General features: G+C 39.6%; 1 protein-coding gene across 1 annotated transcript in view; it reads left to right on the top strand.

Annotated features, from left to right (window-relative positions):
• The window catches only part of pigg (phosphatidylinositol glycan anchor biosynthesis class G), a 107,496-nt gene extending 82,714 nt beyond the window's left edge, over positions 1–24,782 (top strand). Inside the window, exons 12-13 of the mRNA XM_049586008.1 lie at positions 9,649–9,812; positions 20,412–24,782. Coding sequence (XP_049441965.1) covers positions 9,649–9,812; positions 20,412–20,634 — 387 coding nt within the window. The 3' untranslated portion in view covers positions 20,635–24,782. The remainder of the gene's footprint in view (positions 1–9,648; positions 9,813–20,411) is intronic.
• The last annotated feature ends 289 nt before the right edge of the window (positions 24,783–25,071 follow it).

Here is a 25,071-nt window from a genome sequence, read left to right as displayed (position 1 = left end):
CCACCGCCTTTGGCTACGCTCTAAAGCATACCGATTTATCATCTATTTCACTCTAAATGGGACCATCATTCACAAATTGAACATAATGCTGTATTGTAGAAGACTTGAAACTAATGATTGAGACCATAAACTCAGTAGGAAAATGTTTATTGAGTTAATAAATCAAGTGAGAAGTAGAGTCATTTTCTCATTGACGTCTACACAATCAAACCTCTTTTTGCAACCAGTGGAGTCGCCCCCTGCTGGCCATTAGAAAGATTGTAGTTGAAGGCACTTCCTTATTGACTTCATTTTTCAGACCCAGAGGCTTGGTCCATTTCTTTTTTACAGTCCATGATTTCCCCACAATGTTATTAACAACTGTTTTATCTTCACAGTAATAATAGTGGATGAGGCAGTGGGGAGACAAACTTGTTTGAACCTCACTGCCGACCTCTCCAAATTAACTTTGATTGTAGTCCAGGCCAGTAAAATTCACCCTACGTTACATCTAAAAATAAGTCTTGCAGTTAAAAAACAATTATCAAACCATTAACAGTTGACAAATTACAACCACTCCACAAACTGCAATACGTATCAGTGCTGACGGCAAAAGGACAGAGGCGTGAAGATACGAATCAGAGCCAAAATCACCTCCTTCCATATCTACAAAAGGGACTTCGGGGAACAACAAATCAGTAAGCAAGTTTTTCTTGTCTGATTGTAAGAGACATCTAATTTAACGCCCTGACACAGAGTGTAGCAACATTTAGAAGAGCTATCACCACTGATAAAGTGTTGGATACTGTAATAGGGGCAGTTCTTCTGGCCAGAGGAAGTGTTTGTGTGTAAACTGTGCTACTTTCATCCGGCAACTGGACGAGTTGTTTCCTGTGGATGTGTTATGTTATGAGCTATGAGTGTTCCACAAAGGCTGATATGATATCTGCCTTTTGATTTAACCTCCACACAGGATAGATATTTGGTTAGCAGATGTGTATTGTTGTCAACACTGAACTTCCACATTGCTAACAATTTAATAACCGTCATCACCCTTGGGTCATTAATACTGTGATGGGCTCGGGAATAGACCGCCACCAGACAATTTTCAGCCCAGGCGCCCAGGCATGTAATTACAGACCTTTGAGTAATAACGTTCTCAACGAAGCTGTAACCATAATGGATCTGTAAAGCAGCGACATGTGTGATTTAAATTTGCTGCTCTGAAACAAAAACAATCAAAGTTATGTGGAATTGAATCTAATCAGCGAGTACAGTTACAGCTAATCAGTGAGTTCTGGGTGGCAAATTGATCACAATTGTAAGACATTAAAGGGCACTTATTATGCTTTCCCTTTAATTCTGTTATATATTTAATGCTACAGTGTCAGATGGTCATAATAAATGTGACCAAAGTTTAAACCTCTGTAAAAGTAATCCCTGTGTGCAATAACCTCAGGCTTTAGACTGTTCTGAATACTGTTTCCAATGTTTATTCTACTTTCAAGACAAGCTCACATCAGATTTTGTCAGATTTTTCCTTGTATGGCCATCTGCTCCAGCATGCTACTGCAAGCATTTACATTACATACACTGCTACGTGTAGCTACATGCTAGGGTCAGGGAAACATGTATTCTTGGTTCCCACTGTAAATTTAGATCACATTCCCACTGGAACATGTGTGGTTGTGTTTAGAAGCTCTCATTATTGATTTTAAAGGGATAAAGTGCCACTATACACAGTCATCCATTGGCTGAAAGTACACTGCTACATGTAGCTACATGCTAATGTCAGGGAAACATGCAGTCTTGGTTGCTGATGTTGTCAAATTCTTCCCGATTTTGAAACATGTCACTCAGGCAGATAGTATGAGTTAATGTTCACTTGGACTCAGTGATGAAGTGATCAGATTTTGGTGGTCAGTAGTCAAGGTCACCATGACCTTGTATCTGTCTCGTTCTTGTGAAGGTAATATCTCCACAACAATTTCTTCAAATTTGACCCAAACATCCAATTTGATTGAAAAATAAACTGATTAGAATTTGTGGTCAAAGGTCAAGGGTCACTGTGACCTCACAAAACATGTTTTTGGCCATAAATCCATAATAACTGAATAATGTTTATGCTGATAATGTCAGAACTTCACACAAATGTCTAATAAGATAAAATGATGAAGTGGTGGCATTTTATATCCACAAGGTCAAAGGTCAACTTCACTGTGACATCATGATGATCTGCATTAAATGTACTTTTCCATCTATTACTCAATGTCATATCTCAGGAAGAGAAAGGGAGACATTTGATCAGATACTGAATTGGTGACACTTATCTTGGGTGCCCACCTTGAAACTGTTTTGATTATTTAAATCGCCTGTGCTGCCGGGTTGAAGATGTGTGTGAAGCATCCTTGTGTTCACTGACATGGATGTAAACTGTAAGAGAAACTTGACTGATGAGTGGAGGCATACAACCATGGGGTGATAATTCTAGTTATAACACTGTAAACATGTTCTAGTAAAAACCCTAAATACAACCATGAACCTGAAAATGTGCCTAATAGGTCCCCTTTCTTGTAGAGTCTAGACACAGTTGCTTTTGCTGTTATGTTTTCAGAGGCTTTAATTATGAAAATTGCAAGAAAGCTGTTGTTTTCAAAGTGTCCTTGTTGTTTGGCAGCCAAACACACCAAAGCACAAGAGGATTATGGGAGATACTCCATGTAACCTCAGATGCAGACATTACAAGTGTCACAAAAAGTTTAATCAGGTCACATGATGAATTAACTGTCTTACGGTAGAAGTTTTGGCTGTCTGCATTTATCCATCTTGATCATTTAGAGTGATGGATGACTCGGATTTTGCAGTGGATTTTTTTGTAAATTTATTGGCGTCCCAAAACCAGATGGTCAGTAAAGCAGAAAGGAGGTATTTGTTCTTCACAAATGAGCCGGCTTGTGTTGCCACAAAAGTAGGGACGTGTCATCCTGCAGGTATGAATTTAGATGGAATTGTCTGTATAAAAATAGGAATCATCACAAGGATGTTTTTAACTACAGCAAAAGCGGTTTATTACCTTTAGCACAAGTCTTTAAACTTTAGCACATTTCGTACACATGGGCAATTCAGTCTGCTCCACATAAATAGAATATAATACATAAATATAATTAAAAGAATTATAAAATACATAAAATAGTAATTAAAAACAGAATAATATGATCAAAAGGCAAGTGAAAATAGAAAAAATACATAATGTAGGTAACCTGAGGTTTGCCGGGCTCTACGTCTATCCATGAAGTGGTGCAGAAATACTAAGTTTAAGTGTAACGCCTTCTTTAGACCAAGCAATGTACTTAAATGAGACGAGTATCTGGTACAGATAATGTTTTTTTCATGTGTACAAGTATTGTTCAAGAAAAATGTGTCAGTATCTGCTCTCTTGATGATGAAAAACCGTAATTTAGGTAGCTGTGTTCAATCTATTACTCTTGTATTACTCTTATAAACAAAAATATACATTCTGTAAATAAGTTTTTAATGAATATAGCAATTTCAAATCAACCCATATCATTTTCAGGCTTAAAATAACAACTTAGATCCCACACACTTCTGGTTTAAATCCTGCCCCTTCCGAGTACAGATACAGATAATTGTGTTGGTTGAACAGATACAGATACAGATAATGGTGCACTTGCTCATCCCCAGTGCTCCCTAGAGTTGGTCAGTACATCAATATTATATTGATATGGTGATATGAAAGTAGATCAGGCCTATTCAATCGGCAGCCCATGGGCCATATCCAGCCCAGAAGGAACCTCTGAGAAGCCCAGCTAGAGATGGGTACTGAGAACTGATATTAGATGGATGTGGGGGGTATTAATAAGCTCTGACAATATTGGCCCTTCTATCATTAAATTTTAAAGTTTTGGTTTAATTTATCGTCATATTGCAGCCTCTCTCTCCTGCTCTCTGCATGTCAGTGTCCTCACACACACACACACACACACACACACACACACACACACACACACACACACACACACAAACACTGAGTGAAATCAGCAAACAGTAGAGGCTGCGATACAGATGAATTAAAAATAACTCAAATATTAATCTAGTTGACGACAACTAGGCTTGTTATTCTAGTGCAATAAAACCTCCGCCAGTAGAATGCCAGTACTTTATCAATGCATGTGTTCAGCATGTAGAAGGAGATATTTCAGTCTGCTCTGTCCACAGTCTCTCATCCAGCACCGGTATGTTTTATACAAACACAACGCGCTAGTATGGCTAAGAGCTGATTGTTAAAAACAAAATAAAATGAAAGCTGTTTGTGTGTATCTAACTGTTCAGCACGCCTTGCCACATACCTTAAAATTTTGGTGGCGGAAGTCTACCAACAGACTGAATTACATCAGCAGCAGAGGGAGGAGCACAGAGGACAGGGGAATTATTGATACTGGCTTATATCTGTGTTCTTCAAGTGAAATTTGTTTACTTCACTCAATATTGTGATATCAAGAGTAATATTTATTTTATTGACATTCTGGATTTGTGTCCAGTTAGATGTTGAGTTTATATAATGACTTTGCTGTTTAAGCAAGACTGTTGCTGCCACAGACTCTATAAAACTACGTCCTATGTATTTTCCCAAACACTTGACATGAGGTGCATGTGTGTGTTTGTGTGTGTGAGGGAAAGGGGGAGATACTGGTAGAGATAGAGGGTGTTATTGGTATTATTCTGTCATGGCCACTTCTCATGGTTCTGTGCATTGATAGCAGCAATAGCTCTTTTTTTTTCGGTTTCTACACTTTGTGATGTGCCTGGATCAGATACATGATTAAAAATATATGTATTTTTATTTAAAATGTGAAACAATAAACACTGCTATTTTTTACTACATGAATGTGCATTTGTTTCAAATTTCTCATTACTAAAAGATTAAAAAAAGTTTTGAATAGGCTGCTTGCTGCTGAAAATTTCTTTTTTTAAAAAGGGCCGGTTTTAAAATCCAGCCCAATTAAATTTGTAGTTAAATAGCCCTGGACTAGATATTGTCTGAGATTTTGGTAAAAAAATGATGTGATTTTCTGAGCCTACTACATTGTTCTATTATGGCCACATGACTGATGACTGTTCATCAAAAACTCATTGTGTAAACATTTTGTGAAAGCACCAATACTCAAACCTACAATATCGTCATAACATTGATATCGAGGTATTTGGTCAAAGATATTGTGATATTTGATTTCAACCATATTGCCCAGTCCTAATCTGTAAAGTGTGGACAGGGCCTAAGAGCCCTGTTCAGTTTATATTCTTGAAGCATATCTGAGATGTATTGCAGGCCTAAACCATCCAGCGATCTATGCACCACTAGCAGTATTTTCAAATCTATTCTATAACCATCTGGAAGACAGTGTAAAGATTTCAGAGCTGGAGTAATGTGCTCTGTTCTCCTGGTTCTAGATATATCTCCAGCAGCAGCATTCTGGATGAGCTGTGGCTGTTTAATGGTCCCTTTGGGGAGACCAGTTAAGAGACCATTACAGTAGTCCACTCCACTGGAAATTAAAGCATGGATGAGCCTCTCGGTCATTTTGGGACACCAAACACTTGATCGTGGCTGCATTTTAAAGATCATAGCAGGCTGTTTTAGTACTTGTTTTGTAATGGCTGGTGAAAGTGACATCTGACTCTATTCAAACACAACAAGATGTTGAGCATGTCTTTGGTTTTTAGAGCGGAGTTGTTTACAGACACTTGTGCTCTTCTTTTTGTTGTCAAAGACAGAAATCTCTGCTGTTCCCTTTTTAATGGAAGACAATTCTGGCTCTGCTCATCAATGACACAGTGAGTCTGTTGAGCCGCAAGTCATCTGATGAAAGAGCCAGATATGTCTGAGTATCATCTGCATAATTCTGGTAATCAGTGTTGTTGTTCTGTAGACCATCTACAGGCAGCATGTAGAGATTAAACAGAAGTGGTCCGAGAACAGATCCCTGGCGGATTCCATATGTCATAGCCACTCTATCAGGTTCATAACTGCCAGTGTTGATAAAGTAACTCCGGCCTACTAAATAAGACCTGAACCCTTTTCAAGGACTGCCCGGGAAGGTCCTGCCTTATTTTCCAACCTGTCTAGCAGTATTCTGTGATCTACAGAGTCAGCTGCTGCTCAAGATCTAGTAAAACCAGAGCTGATATTTTTCTCCTGAGTCAGTATTCAGCCATATATCATTTAAAACTTTTATAAGCGCTGTTTTAGTACTGTAGTGGGGTCAGAAGTCTGATTGAAATTCATCAAATACCACCTGAGCTCAGAAAACTGCTTAGTTGATTACAAAATGACTTTTTCAGCAATCTTAGCTATAAAAGAAAGATCAGAGACAGGTCTCTAGATGTTTAAAACAGAGGTATCCAAAGTTTTCTGTTTTAAGAGTGGCTAAATGCCAGCTATTTTTAGTGACTTTGGGAAAGTGCCTGATAGCAGTGAGCCATTAACTACTTGCCGCAAATCAGTTTTTACAGGGTAAAAAATACTTTTAAAAAGTCAGATGGCCATGTATCAAGACAGCATATCGATGATTTAAGGTGCAGAACTGTGTTCTCTAGAGTTTTTGGTCAATAGTATTGAATTGTGACATAGTAGCCAGATTATTTCTAGGTGGTCATAAAGATGGCACATTTTCATTGTTTGACTGTGAGGCTTTGATGGTCAGTCTAATAGTTTTGATTTTTTTTTTTTTCACTGAAAAGGCAAGCTAATTCATTACCTTCCTCTGTGCAAAGGAGTGTTCTGTTTGTGGGGGTTTGTAAGCTTGTCAACGATGGCGAATAGAGTGTGGGTGTTATTGATGTTCCTGACTGTTAATCATTTTAGAGAAATGTAGCTGTCTAGCCCTGCATAAGTCATAGCTGAAACTAGAAGGACTTTGTTTATATAGGTCATAGTGGATTTGAAGTTTGGTTTTTCTCCACTCATGTTCAGCTCTCAGCATGTCCTTCTCTGGGCTTTTACCATCATAGTATTTCTCCATGGTGCCTTCTGTTCACTTGAAGTTCTTTTGAGTTTTACCAGTGCAGCATCCATGGCATTTGAAATTTTCAAGTTACAGTTATCCAGTGGTGCATTAATTGTCTCTGAACGCATGGTCGTAGGCAGAGCAGTTTCTTCTGTTTCTTCTCAGTGCAATGCAAAAATGCAGAGCAGAAATACAGAAAGTCCACATGTGAATTTTCCTCATGACACCTATGCATACCTGGTCCGGTGAGAATAATCGGCGTTGCTGTTTTTGAATTTTGCCAAGAAAAAAAAAGACCCTTACCCTTTAGCAGGTAAAAAAAATGGTAGAAACCTCAGGAAGAGCAACTGAGGAGGGACCCTTCTTCCAGGACGAACAGACATGCAATAGATGTTGTACAGAACAGATCAACATAATAAATTTAAGTAATCCATATGACAAAATGATACATAAAGAGAGACAGAGAGAGATGCAGGGCAGACAGTAATGATCATAGCTTACAACAACGTTCATTTACGTAATAATATTATAATAGTAATTACTGCTATTGTGGTACAATATGTTGAAAGTATATATTAATATCTGATAGTATGTGACAACAATCATATGTGTTTAATAACAGTAGAAGTATGACTAATGATAACAGCAGCAGTAGGCGGCATCAGGCAGGACCACGGCAGCAGCGCAACCACGTCACACCATCCATTTTATTATTTATTATTAATGTGGATGTTAAAATCCCCTGTTATGATTTAAAGAAAAAGATGCATTTATTAGTGAGAACTAACAGTAGTTCAGAAAAGTCATCAGTAAAATTTCAGATCTCAGGACTGACCTGAACTTCCAGTAAACATACAAGTTACAGTAGATATTTCTGTTTGGTGCACATGTTGATAAACATCACTTTTAAGTTATCCTCATCACACACACTGCAGACATCAGACTCTCCCCAATATAGATATTCATAATTTTTCTTTTGACTATCATGCATACGCTGCAGCAGGCAAACCAGCCCCACTCCGACAGTTATGATCAAATTTGTCTTAATTTCAGTCATAAAACATTTCCTGCGCGTCTGTTTTCCCGCATCGATTTGTTGGTGGCGCAGAATGACACTCCTCACATTTGAGAGATCACAGCAGGATTTCAGTGAGAAAGCAAGTAGAAAATACCCATATGCGGCCTCCAACCTGCTCTCTGAATTTCACTGTAAGGAGCCAGCTGTTAATGTTCTCTTCTGCCATCAGAGATGTGTGCACAGAAGGGAAATAAACCATCACTTGATGTGTTGCTGCTTATGGATCGTCACTGCATTCGAATTGAACAAGAAAGACGTCCTTGATGTCTGCTGATTCCCAGACGTTTTTCTGTTCCTCGCTTGTGTGCTTATACGGGGTGGAGCGTACATGTCACAATCACAATGAATTTTAAATGTAATTATCACTTGTCAAGCATGTGGAAGTTGAATTTAGTAAGTAAAAACACTTACAGAATGAAATACTGTAAATGAGCCAATTTGAATTTTGTGGGAAAAGATGTGAGCAGACGTGACAGTGTTTGTCAGAGGTGCTGTTCAGTCGCTTGGGCTGATTGATTTGTCTGAAGGCTGCGTCTCCGAGGCGTGAACGGGACCGCAGGTGATGTCAATAACCTTAATGTTCCACCAGGAAATCAGATTAAGCACCTGAGCACTTTGCCTGTGTGTTTTTTTTTGTGTTTCTTTTATTTTTTACTTAATTTGATCTATTTACAGTCCTTTCACTGTAAAGGTTGGGCGAAAAATGATGTCTTTTGGTTCAGTAGTGTGTTTAGATTCACTGGAGTTAAGGAGCCTCTCTGGTCAAAAAGACCTGCTTACTTTATGATCTGCACTGGCTGAAGACAGACCACTTTATATATTTTAATATTCTGTACTTTAAAAAAAGAACAGCTATAATCCTCTCTCAGATGCCGGCTGAGCTTGTGAAGAAACAAGCTCATACAAAAATCCTTAACGTATATTTTAAGGCTATGAAAGGTCGCTTCATATCTCCACAGTTTTTCAAACTTTTTCTTTTTAAGACTTATAATGATAACATTTGAACAAAGGCACATTTTCCTTATGTAAATATATTCTGCTGCATTTACAGAACCAAACACCCTTTATATTGTGGCATAAATCCTGATTGCATTGCTGTGGTAACATCTTCTAAAGCTCAAGATTAAACTTCTGAACAATAGAAAAAAGGAAATAAAACAAGGTTAGAGAATTTTAATATTTTCAGTTTACTGCAGGCGCATATGGCTCGATCCAGAGATAGTTGAAATTGGTTACAAAGTTAAATAAGCCAGAAATGTACTGTTTTCACAAACAAAACAAAACCTGTGTCCTGTTTTGGTCGAACTTACACAGGATCCAGACAGGAAGCTGTGAGTGCAGCTCTGGTCAGGGACTGGAAAACCACAAACAACAACTGGGCCGCTGGGAAGTCGCCAGAAGTTCAGAGTAATGATGATAAAGCAAAGGGCCCTTTCTTTAGAGCTCTGAAATGCTTACGAAGCTTCACCCACAGATCTTTGTGTGCTCATTTTTGTCTGTATACAGGGTAAGTTATTCCTGTACCTGTGGTGATGCTAAAAATAAGATTTCTTTGTGCTCCTGCAGGGCAATTCCAACAACATTGCCACTGTCGACATTTCAGTCGGCTTCGTTGGACTGGAAAGTTACGTGGAGGCGCCGGCCATCTTCTTAACGGCCCTTAGCACTTACGCAGGGCCCCTGCTCTGGGCTTGTCACCTCGTCTGCTACCTCAGCTCAGAGAGAGACAGGTAAGTGTCAGTTTTAAAGTCACTCTTTGGTTCTGGGATCCATGCAGAGGGGTTTATACCCTGTGTTATTTCTGGAGTTTCCAGGGGGTATATCCACTCATCTGTATTTATGATTTGAGTAAACAAGACCAGATACCTTCTATATGGCTGCACCATGTGTGGTCAATGTGCTGAATTGTGCCCCAAATTGTTCCAGGGTAGTCAACAGTGTCTAAAAGGTTAATTCCTGGGTATTAAATGTTAACGTGCAGTTTTCTGTAGTGGTCTCAGTAATATTTGTTCTTAATGTGTACTAAAGTAGTGTATCACATGGCATGGTTGAACTACATTTGAGTCAATGATTGGGACTGTCTTCACTGTAAAAGCCTCCTGAGAATGTAAGCTGTGTTTATGCTCACATGTAGAACAGCCCGCCACAGTTGCTGTAAAGTTTCACATGGGGGTCTGTAGGGATTGACCGGTCTCTGACGCCAGCCTCAAGTGGCCATCAGAGGAACTGCAGTTTACGGCACTTCGTGACGGCTTCATTTTTTAGCCCTGCAAGTTGCCGCTTGGCAAAGAATTTTAATTAACTGTGAATTTATTTCTATTCAAAGACTTAATTGTCTCTATAAATCCCAGTATTTGGAACAACAAATGTATTTTAATAAATCCAAGGTTAGAAGGTTTATTATCTTCTAAACAATACTGCTGGCAAATTGTTATTTACTCAGATGTAAATTCAAGATCTCCTTTTTAAATTCTTGGTTAAAAGTATAATTTCATTCTGTAAGCTTTTATCAGTATTTGTGGCTGTCATGCCACCACGACTTGTGGAGCCTACACGTGACGCAAAAGGTACAATGACATCCCTTGTGCTAGGGACACCACATTGGGCAATAACAAGGCTGTGATAGAGGGCTGTTTGCACCTATTAATTTTGAACTTAATCACTCAGTCAGAAACAGAATTTCAAGTTTATAGGGATGGCCCTGCTTTTCTGTGATCCAGCCAAAGATATATATATCTACAGAAAAGTTGAAATGGCTCACTTTAAGTAAAGGAAAACATCCATTGTCACTCTAAGTGGCAGTAGCATCAAGACACCCCTAAAACTGGCAATTCAGTTTTATGATACATTTTTCAGGTAACATTAAACACTTTAATATCATTAACAGTTTTAAATATCATCCACTTTATAATCCATTAATAATCACACATTTGGAACAGGTGGTGCCATTGCAGGGGGACTTTGGATCGTCTCAGAGGTCCAATCGCCAGAATAGATGTTGGTGTTGTACTTTTCTGCAAACCACAGATATGTTACATTTGTATATGACTATGTAGAGGATAAGCTGAAACTTTACAATTCTTTACAGCTCAACAACACTGTGGTTAAAGTGTGGTTATATTTAGGCAAAAAAACATTTGGTTATGGTGCGGAAAAGATCGTGCTCTGGCTTAAAATACCTGTTTTTTGTGCTGCTTTCCCAACTGGATACCCAACAGTGTCTTGGTGAGAAACAGCCGCTCTTCGTGGCACTGTCCCTGGTAGAAACAGAGCAACGGGTTGCTAAAAAAATGTGTTGGCTAAAAAGTGACTGGAAACAGCAAAGGCTCATTAAAAAACAACCGGTTTTGCCATTTGTTGGTTTCGAACAGAGGTCTGCAGCTTGACACCACTTGATAACAAAGTCAGCTTTTACACTATGTCGCTTTAGAAGCATTGATATGGTATGTATGAAACATACATATGTAACGTGGTTTGCAGGAACATACAATGCCAACATTCTCCTCTGGCGACTGGGCTGGATAGAGCTGCCAAAATATATAAAGTATAATATAATTTGATTTCAAAGTGCTACACTCTTTTTTTATTTGATTCTACCATCTGTACCAGCACAGCCACACAGCATCAACACTATTCCAGTTTTTTCTGAGTGTTGGTTGTTTCTTTTTTGTACTTTCTCGTACTGAATCCTCTCTGTGGGTGGGACAGTACAGGTGCATAGAAATATTCTCTTAATTGGTTTACTCATAGCAACAACAAGACTCGCCTGCAGGGTATCAAAGATGCATGTAAACAGCTTAACCTGCATAAGACCTTAACTGGAGAGAGGCCAGTTGCTGCGTTGCAGTGTGTGTGTGTGTGTGTGTGTGTGTGTGTGTGTTTGAATGCAGCCAATAACTACAGCTTCCCCTCGGCAAGAGGCCCCTGCACAGTGCTGAGTGATGAGGTGTGTGGCTGGGCAACAGCTGCCCTGCTGATGGAGCCAAAAGTAAAATGCTTGTTTTAATGTCGACAAAGGATGTTTTTTGTGTAAAGGAGTTAACCTGCCTCTTGTAGTTAAATCCCAGTAACAGAAATAGAAGGATACATCTAAGGCCGCAGCCTTGTGATTAAAGTCACCATGTTATGTAGAAAAAAAGTTTTCATTCTGTTAGCACAAAGGTCCCACAGAAATTAGTCTGCAGAGGGTGTGTATACCCATGCATGATTTGTATTCTTAATAATCTTTGATCCCACATTTGAATGTGACGTGTTTAACATTTCAGAAGTCTAGCCAGTCTCTGATTAAAAAGTTCTACTCATCTTAAAGTTTTTGTGCTGCTCACAGCAGAGCCTAGAGATGACGAAGTTGATTTTGATTTGATTTGTCCATCCAACACTCTGGACCAGAACAGCTCCTGGCTGGCTTGGCATTAGATTTGAGGTGGATATTAAAGGTCCTCAGAGAATGACTGTGATGTCAGTGACCTCTCTACCTTTCATTTAGCACAACAATGAGGTAAAAATGTTATGGGGACCAAAAGTTTGATCCAGGACAAGATTTTGTCAAAACCCCTGCCCAGATATGCAGTTTTCACCATCATCATTCCACAATTTCCATGTTAGCACAGAAATATTTAAATTTATTCTGCATTCATGCTTCCAAGGTGATTATTATGACCTCCATCATCCTCCCTGTAGCACCACACTAAGAGTAAAGGGGTTGCAAATGAGAAATAAAACCAGGCTGAGATTGAAGGTACAGCACGGCAAGCTAGGCAGAAGAAGGAAACATGACAGGATCTCACGGACATTAGCAAAGGAAAATCACTTTACAGTAACCAGTAATAATATAACACCTGAGATGTGCTTTGTATGTAATTTAGAGGTGCAGTGATTTAATTGTCATTTATTTGATTAATCACTAACTAATTTAATAACCAATTAATCGGTTTGAGTAATTCTTGAAGACAAAAAAGGTCAAAAGTCTCTGATTCCAGCTTCTGAACTGTGGATATTCTCTGGTTTCTTTACCCATCTATGACAGTAAACTGAACATCTGATCAACAACTTATTGGCTTTTCTTTCTTTTTTTTCTGACATTTTATAGAACAAACAGTTCATTAAAGCTACAGTTGGTAACTTGAATAAAAATAACTTTGTCATATTTGTTCATATTTACTGAAACCCTTACTATATTCACACAGTATTGCATAAGACAGATAATCTGTAAAAAAACAAAAAAAAAAAAAAAAAAGTGGTTCCTCTGCCTCCTCGCACTGCTTCCAGTGGCATTTGCTAAAATCCCCTGTGGCTGAAGGGAGGAACCAATCAGAGCCGCGGAGTCTCCAATGCAGCTGTTAGTCATGTCAATCACTGCTGGTGAACTGCAGTCAAACTGTCAAACTACGCAGCGCTGATCAAACATGAATCAAGATTCTTTTACTGCACTGCCTATTTCTCACCGCAAATGTTTTCAGAAACGTATTTTATGCCAGGTTCACACTACACGATATCAGCCTGATTATAGCCAGACGCAGCGTTGTACAATGTCGACTCAGATCTTGGAATGACAGTACGCAATAATCCATTGTTTAATCTCATGTAGTCTGTCATAGTAGACGACAACTGATGCCATGTCTGGAACACATCATGACATCCCGACAGAAAGTCTAGCGTGTTTGATTTTGTTTGATCTGTACGACAACAACACCCCAGCCTTGGGATGTTACCAGGACGTAGTGATGTTATGCTCGAGCCAGTTTGCTCGACACAGTGTTGATCTTTTGAAACACAAGTGTTCCGAGGCAGTATTTCGATCCCTGCTTCGGCACGGCCACATTCACATGACTACCAGGAGCGAGGCCTCGTTACAGGCAGTCTTGAGGCTTTTCCAGGTCTTCCACTGACACACAGCAGAAGATGTCACTCTTCTGACTGTATGAAATGCTTCGAAGCAGCGTGTCATTCTTGAAGCAGGTGTGTCAAAGTGGTTCAATGCTTCATGAAGCTTCAATTTCACCATCACTACCAGGACGCAGTAAAAGGGGAAAATGATAGTGTGAATCAGAGGCACTTTAGCAACCTGGTGATAACTGCCATTAGCATCAAGCTAGCAAACAATGTTACTTCTTCATAATGGAGGACATAAAGGAATAAAATTTTAGAAATAGTAGCAGGGCTTTTACTTACCACAACTACAGAGCCCTGATAAAGGTAATGCATCCTGCTGCCATTTCAAACTCAACACTTGTATCTGTTTAAAATTAAAAGCCCATTATAATTTCGGTTGAGAGAATCCCTTCATTTTCTAAAAAGGCTTTTATTGCGAAACATTTGCACGAAGTTCTTGTGGAGGATTCAGTGACTTGGATAGTTGGCATGCGATGCTTCAAATGTAGCTCCTGCCATCTGCTGGCACTTTTTACGTTGATACAGTAACATTTCGGCTGGGACGTGAACCGCCATAGTGAATGAAATAATACTACTAATAATAAAAATATGAAAAGAATAACCTGAAGACATCACACAAGACGTGAAAGACGACCAGGGATTATTTGTTGGGACCATTTTGTAGTCTGTCATGTCTGTCGGCCAAGTCATGGCACGATTTTATGGCTCCACAATCGCCTAATCTGACATAGTGACTGTTGGAACAGACAAAAATGTTGTGTAGTGTGAACCCGGCGTTAGTGTACTGTTTAGCTGTAAAATGAGAAAGTTTGGGCCAAATGCCGGAAGACGCACTCAGAGGAAGAAGAACAGGATTTTTTTTAACAGACTATCCATCTCACATAGTGCTATGTGAATACAGTGAGTTTCAGCAAATATGACAGAAAATTATTTTCTATAAAAGTTACCAATTCTAACTGTAATCAAGCAAATAATCGACAACGACATAATCATTAGCTGCAGTCCTAATTTAATGTTTGTACGTTCAAATTGCTGCTTAAAATGATACATCTGGAAAAAAAATAAATAAATTCAGACTCAGATTAATGTGTTTTTCTAGTGAACAAAACTGCAGTGACACAAGTGATGTGCCTACAAGAGGACCACAATGTGGAGTCATGGTGGAGCTACATCCAGTGTGGTTTACCCTGTGAACTGTCAAATCACCAGTATGATGTTTGGTCTGCCCGTCACTGTTATATTGTGGGCTACAATGAACAGCGCAGCCTCTAGAGGCCAGTGCAACAACTTGTTCTGTGATGCCCCTCAGGCTAACGTCACATTAAATCCAGCCTGTAAACATTACATCACCATCTCTCTCTGTTGCTGTTATCGATGGCGTGGTGCTTTCTACAGAAACCCCACCTGTAATAGGCACTCAGGCACTCAGAGACATTGTGACAAATGAAAGTCTAAAATAGTCTCATATACAGTCGCTCATTAAGAATTCACTCTGCACCATCAGCAGCTCGACCACAAGGCACGTACTGGAAATGGACTTTGATCGATAGCTTTCCAGCGGGTCTCCCTTGACACCGTCAAACTCTACTTAAAGCAAAGAGAATGCTTTCATTGTTTTTCTGCACATAGGCACTGTAAACATCCCAAACTGGCCAATCAGAGGAGATCCACTAATACAAGTTCACTTTGATGATTAAAACTGCCACTAAAGAGTCTGATATTCTGACATAAATACAAACATTGAAAAGCATACTTGAGCCATTCTATTGTCCCTGTCTACTTGATTTCAAAGAGGCTGCATTGGCTCTTTGAAATCACTTTAGTTGAGGGCTTTGAAAAAGCGAGTGGAGATGGTGACAGACGGATGATCTTTTGTGCAGCTTGCTGCTTTGTGAGCTCAAAAGTGAAATTATTTACTGAAATACAATGAACTGAAGGACGGCGTAGCCTTCCATCACACTCTTATTTCAGTGTTCTGGTGGAGGATTTCCAGCGGTGGAGTCAGAGCTTCATTCATCCTTCATTCTGCACATATTACACTGTGTTGTTTTGCACATTTATGACAGCAGATGAAGGATATTCAAATATACTTTGGGGTTTTTTTTTTAGTTCTGAACAGGCCTTCGTTCCTGTCCTTTCTTTAGTTTGGTGATTTTCTTATATGGCTTCTAACCACGCAGCTGATAAATGACAAGCTGAAGTTGAGCCTTATACGCTTCCTTTATCACCTCATTAATTTATAAAACTGTGAATTACAGAAGATGCCACAGATGTCGCTCATCTTCTCCGCTGAGAGAATTAAGTCCTGAGTGGTCACACATGAATGTTTTAGTAGCTCTTTGCTCCTTGAGGTAGGACACTGAAATAAACTCAAGTTGTTTTAAAAACTCATTCACAGAGCATGCTGGGATTTTTTTTATGTAGCTCAGGGCATTTTTACTCATTAACTTGGTCACAGACTTACAGATAGATCCATCAGGGCAACACAAGCGATCAGACAAGCCCTCAGTCAGATCGTAATTCCTCTGCCTCATGACACCAGTCTTGTGAATGAGGATTTAACAAAAGACAATATTGAGTTGCATTGTGGGAAGTATAGGATTCAGTGTTTTTGGAGGCTGTCTTCATATCAAGGTGCTGACACACCAAACCAACATCAAAGAACTAGACTACAACCGATGGCCAAGTAGCACGGACATTCTGTGCCTGCGTGAGAGAGCGGAGTGAGAGAGTGGTACATCCTGTCAGCCGAGGGGTTTCCTATCTGTGCAGCCGAGCACCACAGCACCTCCACGGACTATTACATCCAGACGGTCCCGGTGTTTCCTCCGCAGGCTCCGCTTCACTCAGCTGCCCGATAAACCCGCTGCTTCTTCCCACTTTAACCTGAATAACAAACCGGGGCTCGGCACTCCGGTTGGATCCAAACGGAGAGCCGGGGCTTGCTCGGGATAGCGGAGGCTAACTGGCTGTGCTTCCCTCTGGTCATGCTGCGGCTAACGCTCCGCTAGCCTCACAGCAAGCCCCGGTTTGTTATTCAGGTTAAAGTGGGAAGAAGTAGCGGGTCTGTTGGGCAGCTGAGTGAAGTGGAGCCTGAGGAGGAAGCACCAGTTAGCCCTGGTTTCACTACAGGCAGATTCACTCACTACAGGGGCGAGGGAATAAAACCTGAACAGCCAATCAGAGTGATCTCTCTCACCGACTTGCTCCGCCGCCGATTCAACATGTTCAAATGGCCGAAAAGTCGCAGACGCCGAAGTGCCGACGGTGCGGGACACACCGCAAAAACTAGGGCCACCTCCCCTATTTAGAGACGGCTTCTCTCTCAAAGAAACACAACGACAGTCGTTCACTGGTAACCACACATTATGCCTAACGACTGTTGCTCACCAGTGGCCCCACTCACTCCTAACGACTGTCGTTCACTAGTGTGACTCACCTGACCCAAACAATGGTCCAGTGAAACTCCACTAACGAAGTATTGTCTTATGAGGGTGGTGGGTGTACACCTCCACAGAGGTTAAAAACCTGAGTCTTACTCCACTGTTTGTCAGACTAGTGAGGACTAGTCAGACCGATGCATTGAGAACTGATGAAGCCGCTTGGATAAGAGGCGAAATGTCTTCTAGACAAAATCAAAGTCCAGTTGCCTACGATTTAATTGTTGCCAAAATGGAATTGACCTGGATAAATGAGAATATCCACAGATTTACAAGAGTCTGTTTTCTTAAGTGATAAGAAGAATAATTTGAAACCAGGATGACTTACTGTTTCTGCATTTGCTACAATGAATATGATATTTACCCATAAGAATGATCATATTTATCATGTCAGAAATAGATTAGGGTAACCTTTCATTTTACAGTCTGTTAATTAAATGGTATTTATTAGGAAACTAGATGGTCACAAAATATAATTATTGAGAAAGTACTAGAAGAACTGGCGAGTAAATACAAAGTTATTAGTTAGCAAGTCCATGAAAACCTACCAGGAAATTAGATCATAATGAAATGTAGGTATCAGTAACAGTACCATAATAAAACGATAATAAGTCATAAGTTATGTACTAGTAAATATAGAGAAACCTACTAGGAAACCAGGTGGTAATAGTACCCATCAGGAAAGGTAGTAAGTACAGTAACAGTACAGTAAGTTATTAACTAGTAAGTCCATAAAAACTGACCAGGGAGATAGATGGTAGGGCTGGGCGATATGGCTAAAAATGTTCTCATGATGAAAAATTTCATATCAGTCAATATCCATAATTATCACGACAAATGTCAAATTATTATTTCTTTAAACTCTAAGGGCTGATTTTTGCTCCTGAGAGAAAGTTGAAGAAACTGTACGCTTAATTGCTGTATGCTGTAAAGCCCTGTGAGGCAAATTGTGATTTGTGATATTGGGCTTTATAAATAAAATTGATTGATTGATTGATTGATTGATTGTGGTTTAAACTACTATTAATTGTCAGAACATGCCAAATATTTGCCAAACAGCAGAACAGTCAAAACAATTATAATCAAAAGAATGTCAATTAATAAAACAATAAATAGACAAAGAAATCCTAATTTTGGTCAGCAGTGTGTTCAAATGGTTTGTACATCTTGTAAGTTCTTTAGCCGACATTTTAAACAACATAAACTGACAAAAACAAAAATCTCAACGGTGTTCAGCAGTCTCTTTACAAGTTTTACACCCATAGTATTTAAAATCTGCCATTTCTCAATCAAAACAATAACAAAAGACGGACTTTGATGACGCGGTTAAGTAACGTAGGGTCATTTATTGCCGATGAAATTCTCTTTGATGTGACTGAGGCAGAAATCATGTTTAGGGTCAAGGAAACGTACAAAAGTTTTATGTCATATCATTCTAATGACACAACCGCATCTCAGCGATGTCAACCTGCTAACTCGCATTAGCATTAGATGAGTCAACTACCCATACAGCTACTGTTGCTAACGATACGTGGATAATTCAATCATGGGGTAACCCTGCACTGTTAATAGTGGTCAAATCATACTAAAAATAACTTTATGAGCTTGGTGGATTTTGTTATAACGTTATAATTTCTTCTTCTCTTCTACTTCTATTTCTTCTTCTTCTCCTGGTTAATGGTGGTGGAGGATATGGAGGATTTAATAAAATTGTATTAATCTCCATCAAAGAAAATTATATTAAGATAATTATCACTATAGTTGTATCACCCAGCCCTACTAGACCGTAACAAAATCTAGTACCAAAAGAACTGGCTAGTAAATACAAAGTTATTACTGAGTAAGTACATGAAAACCTATCTAGCTATCCATCTAGCCATAAAGAAATAAGTAGTTTTAGTTATCCATACAACGAAAAACATGAGAAATGTCAAAAGTTGGAATGTCATTTACCTTTAGAAATATCCCAATTTGTGTGTTGTGCACACAGGGCATGAACAAAACAATGTTCTAATGTTATGTCTGTTACATTATAAAAGGTACAAGGATGCACTTCAAATCTGAGCTGATCGTATTCATGATGCTCCACATCTCCAGAAATGAGAGTGACTAAAATGTGATCACAGCTAAAAGAAATGACGTCCAACGCTACAAAAAACCAGAGTTTATAAAGTGGAAGAGAGACTCTTAGCACACAGGTGAAGATTTGCAAGTTAGTAACGTTGTTTAATCGAATTTCATCGACCCTTTACTTCCTCCCAGACCGAGGCTCTTTCTCCTGTGTGCCACTGTATTGAACTGTTGCATTCAAAAAAGCTCATCATTGATTATCGGTTAGTGTTTGACGTGTTTGTGTGTGTGTGTTTGTGCGTGTGTGTTTTAACTGGCCCTTTGATTGAATATCCACCTCCTAACTGGACTCCTTCCCATGTCTCCTACTTCTCTTGTCTTGGGAAACGGCTTGAAGTTCCTCCCCCTCAGCTGGGACTCTGCCTGTTTGAATGAACAAGATCCCTGTGCTAATTTGCGCATGTGTTTCAGTGCGTCAGAGATGAAGACTGGTGTACACAAGTCTTTGTGTATCTGTGTGTGTTTGGTTTCACATCATCATCTCCTAATCTCCTCACTGCACCCCGCACCCCCCACCCCATCCCATCATGCAGGTTTTAAAGTCATTAACTTCTTTATCAGAATTTGCCAGCAATCCGTATTATTGTGAGAAGATAATTGGATCAGACTCTTCTCCTGGGTACATGCATAAAGTAAAGAAAAAAAAACTCCAAAATTTGAAAATGTGGCCTTGGTTATGAATCATCAATCTGCAGCTTCACTGATTTGACATCATCATTTAGAAAACACAAAGCAGCTCAGGATGACCTTGGTTCACGTGTAAACTTTTCTGTGTTGCTCGACAGGAAGCATGCCTGTTATTCACAGCACAGCGTCGGCCTCTGCAGTGCTTTCCTTCTCTCTGATGAATCCTTTTCCTCTCTGCAGGAGTCCGGTTGCAGTCGGCCATGGCTGCTACTGCCTGGCCCTGCTGCGGTCTGTGCCAGCTGCAGCCTACATTGTGCTGGTAACCGCTCTGCGGTACCATCTCTTCATATGGAGCGTCTTTTCACCCAAATTACTGTACGAGTCCATGCACCTGCTGCTGACTGCAGGAGTCTGTCTCTTCTTCAACACGATGGAGCAAAGCCACAGTTCCAGTAAGTCCTAGGAAGCCAACAACGCAGATCTCTCCTTAAGGGAAGTTAAAGGGTCTGGCACAGTTTCTTCATATGGTGTGTAAGACTTTCAGACTGATACACACTATAATATGCTTTCCCTCACTCTATAGTGTACAATGTGTGAACAGATGCTTCAGAAAGACTCCTTTCTTTTGACTCTGTATGTTTGGTTTGCTAAAAACACTTTGAGAATGCACTTACAATGTATTTTTGAGCAGTCTATTTAAATATTTCATTCTTTCCAATGAAAATGAATAAAAGTGAAATGACATAAAGAAGCCTTTTGAAAGGGAAAAACTTTTTTAACAAAAACAAAGCATATTACCTCAGGGAGTGCTATACAGTGAGGAGAGTTTGATGTGTCGGCTGCATGTATAATTGAATGACTGTGGGGTTACAGTACGTGGGAGGACATCATGTATTTATGTTGAGCAGAATGTAAATGTGTGATGTTTGGGTGCTCACGGAGCTCAACTCTTCTCTTAACAGCTGAGTACAGACCTGCAGTCAGGTGCAGGTGTTTTCAATCATTCTGGCTGAGTAGAGCTGAGCAATTCTGGGAATTACATAAGGTGACTAAACTCAACAGGTCTTTTTTGACTCATCGCAGCAGGAGAGGCAAAGGTGTTAAAGCTGTAATTGGTAACTCATATTTGCTGAAGCTGTCACTACATCCACAAAGAATTTATGAGACAGAGAGAGTGTGAAAAAAACATGTCCTTCCTCCTCCTCCTGTTGCCTCTAATGGCATTTGCAGCGCACTGAAAACAACCCATCAGAGCCGAGGAGTCTCTAAAGCAGCTGTCGGCCATGTCAGTCACTGCTCATGAACTGCGGTCAAACTGTCAAACAAGGCAGCGCTGATCAAATATGAATCAAGATTTTGTCACTGCATTGTCTGTTTCTCACCTCAAATGGTTTTAGGAACATATTTTAGTGTACTGTTTAGCTGTTAAAGGGGCCGTACACATGCCACATCTTTAACCACATGGAAAACGCGAGGTCAGGTGCTGGGTGCTACTCTTGTGTCTCTTCTGTGCCAGCTTTCAAGAGCGTGGCGACAGGTTGCACCTGAGGTTACTAAGCAACCTTAACAAGCATCAAACCATAGCCTATTTACCTGAAATCCTGAGTGCAGAGCTGATCTTCTTCCAGGTGCTATTTGTGTGTAGGCCTGTTGCTGTGGGAGAGACGTAAAGCTTTGGCAGCCCTGCACCAAAATGCCTAACATCTTCATATTTATCAAAGACTGATAGTTGCAGAAGAAGGGAAAGATATCCACCGGGCATGATTGGTTGTTCCTCATCATATGACATGTAGCGTGCGCTGCAGCGTTCCAAAAGTTGAACTCTATGTATCTCAGGGCACAGCTGTTGCACCTTGAAAAACAGGTGCTCGGGAAAACAATGAATTCGAGGGCACAAGAAACGTGGCATGTGTACAGCCCCAAATGAGAAAGTTTGAGAACCAGCCACCATGTTGTAAAAGGTCCACCCAACAGCCAGACTAACTTCATGCGTGGTAAGCCCATTAGAAAGGCTACAAGGAGGCAGAGGAATTAGACTATTTTCTCCATAAATTATCTATCTCATTGAGTGCTGTGTGAATACAGTGACAGTTTCAGCAGATATGTCACAAATGTATTTTTTATAAAAGTTACCAACTTAAGCTTTAACAATAAAATGAATGATGGCTGAATTCCATTTAGCTGCTTCATATTATGCCTCTGTCACATACATAGGCATGGGGCAATATGAAAATTTAATGTTAATGAATATTCTGACCGAAAGAATGCGATTCACCATATTATTCAGTTAATCATCAAAATATGCTTAAAACTCTTAAAGTGGCACGAAAACATACTGGAATCCCTTTACCTGGGATTTTTATTAAATATTTTTATAGCATTACAGATAGGACACATCTTTTATTAGTGGAAAAAACAAACACTAATTAAAAGCCAGGCTTTTCAACTATTTGAAATGGAATAATCTCTTTTGATAATGAAATATGCGGATGCTTGATTAAGATTTTTGTTTTATGAGGTTCAGGATGTTTTTGCAGAGTCTTTGTTATTGTTGTTTGCCCAGCAGTGCTAGTGGACACAATATTCACAATGGCTCATATGCAATCACGTGACAATTATGATGCACAAAATTCCGATGGAGGGCAGGAAGTGATGAATCCATATACTGTGTGAATTGGAAACAGAGGAAAGTGACTACATAAAAGGGTAAAATGAACCTGCAGGCAGCAAGTATCATCAGAAAATTGAAACTCATGTTGGATGTAACTTATAAAAAAACAAGGAAAAATTATTTTTCCCACGACTTGACCAATTTGGCCAGTGTGGGCTTAGTCATTGTTACAAATTACCTCGACCGCCAGACTTCCTATCGTTACAATGCAAGTAGATGAAAGCGTGTAAGAGTGTCATGGATCATAAATTCTGTGTGCAGTTGGTCCATGACATGACCACCATTTTGTTGTGGCCGGGTGAGTAAATGTGCTTTAATATAACTGACTCTTACATTTCAGCTCTGTATGTGGATTCACTGCCGTTAGGCTAATGTTGCTAGGTAACGTTAGCAACCTTTGGCTACTGTTTTCTATGTACTTGGTCAACTGTTCCCAGAGGTTTGGTCAATCTAGGTCGTGGCTAAAAACACAGACAAGTTGTCACAGCACATTGTAATTGTATCCAACTTGAGGCATAGTTTACACAACACTTTTTGTTTAGCATTAATTGACTGCTCCTCCAGACTGAAGACGGAGGCTTATGATACACATCTGCCGCTGTTTCTCAATGAGTTTTTTTTTGTTTGTTATCTTCTCCCCTTCATGTCCTACTATTTTCAGGACTTGAAGTGGCCCTTGTTTTTCCCTAATTTAATCAATTGGAACAGCTGTAAACAGCGCAAATCATAGGCCTTTTTGCAGTGTTGGTAGTGTTTGCCTCCGGTTGCCTCCCCTCCATCTGGACAACACACCAATGTTTGATGTCATATGCAAAGGAGCTGTTTATCCCCACAATGGAAAATCACCACCCTTAACTTATTGTGTGTTTTTTTCTCACCATCCGCGATTAAATTGTGTATCGTCCCATCCCTGCTGCCGCATGGCTTCCCAGCACACTGAGCCCTCATTAATGTTGTTAGCTCTCATGCTGCGACAAGTCAACATGTCTGCTGTGAAAAAGCTCTGTGGACAAATTCTAAAGGTTTAAGTTGTCCAGGTACAAGAGACCTCAATCAGGCAGAGTGTGTGTCAGCCCACGCAGTCCTGAGAGGAGCTCTAATCAGGCAGCATAAGTGAAAACACCTGTGTGGGTTTACCATGGAGGTGCACAGGGGTTTCATGTGGGAGTTTTCAAGACATTTTATTTGTTTCTCTTCAGAACATTTGCTGGGAAAATATTATGTAATCTATTTTTTTTTCCTTTTCTGTTTCAATCTCAAAAGTATTAAACACTCCATTTAGTGATTTTGGGGAAAGGCTGATGCAGAGCTGCACTAGATATCGCTCTGTGTGTGTGTGTGTGTGTGTGTGAACACACAGTCTGTTTCTACTGATATGAAGGTGAGTGGGTTTATAGATTCTGTGTTTTCAGATCAGATGGGCAGTGAGATCTATGAGCCATCGTGTTTATAGTCCTTATTTCAAGGTGTCTGTTTGGATGCATGGCTGAATAATCACCTAAATCAATGGAATTATATTGATTTTACTGCAATATGGTAGTTATAAGACACTTACTGACCTAAATTTATTCATCTCAAATTTTTAAATAAATTATTATCATACATTTATTACTATTCCTAGTCTATCAAAATTATTTTAATGCACTTACATGATTAAATGTGACAAATAAAGCTGTTTATTCCCATATAATTAAATTGAGAATCGTTATGACCTATGACGTCTACCGGGTCAGTTCACAATTCAGCCCAGAGTCTTAAACTGGTCATACTGACGTAAGCCAAGAGCGGACGGGAAATACCACGGTGTGTGTATCATCAGTTTCTGGTTATTTTCTTCAGCTCTAACTGCAATTTTATTAATTCAGTAGCAATTTCAGTGTCTTGGCAGGCATTGCTAATGCATGTAATGTCAACTAGAGGTCTGCAGCCCATCAAGAACACCAGACACACTGTTCTTTTTTAAGTCTATACACATATATGTGTGTGTGTATATATATATATATACATATATATATATATATATATAGATATATATAGATATATATTCAAGTGTATCTCAGTAGGAATTTAGCCGCAGTTATGTTAGGCGCAACATCAGTGTAAGGCTACATGTGGCCATGAAACTGGCACACAATGCCACAGTTTAGTCAGGTAGTTATCAGGCCAGCGTTAAATCAGTGCCAGGAATATATTTTATGCTATGTTACATTTTCTATTTCACCCTGCTGA

This window comes from Epinephelus fuscoguttatus, linkage group LG9, assembly GCF_011397635.1.
Source record: "Epinephelus fuscoguttatus linkage group LG9, E.fuscoguttatus.final_Chr_v1".
NCBI lineage: Eukaryota > Metazoa > Chordata > Actinopteri > Perciformes > Serranidae > Epinephelus > Epinephelus fuscoguttatus.
This window is presented reverse-complemented; position numbering and strand designations above follow the sequence as displayed.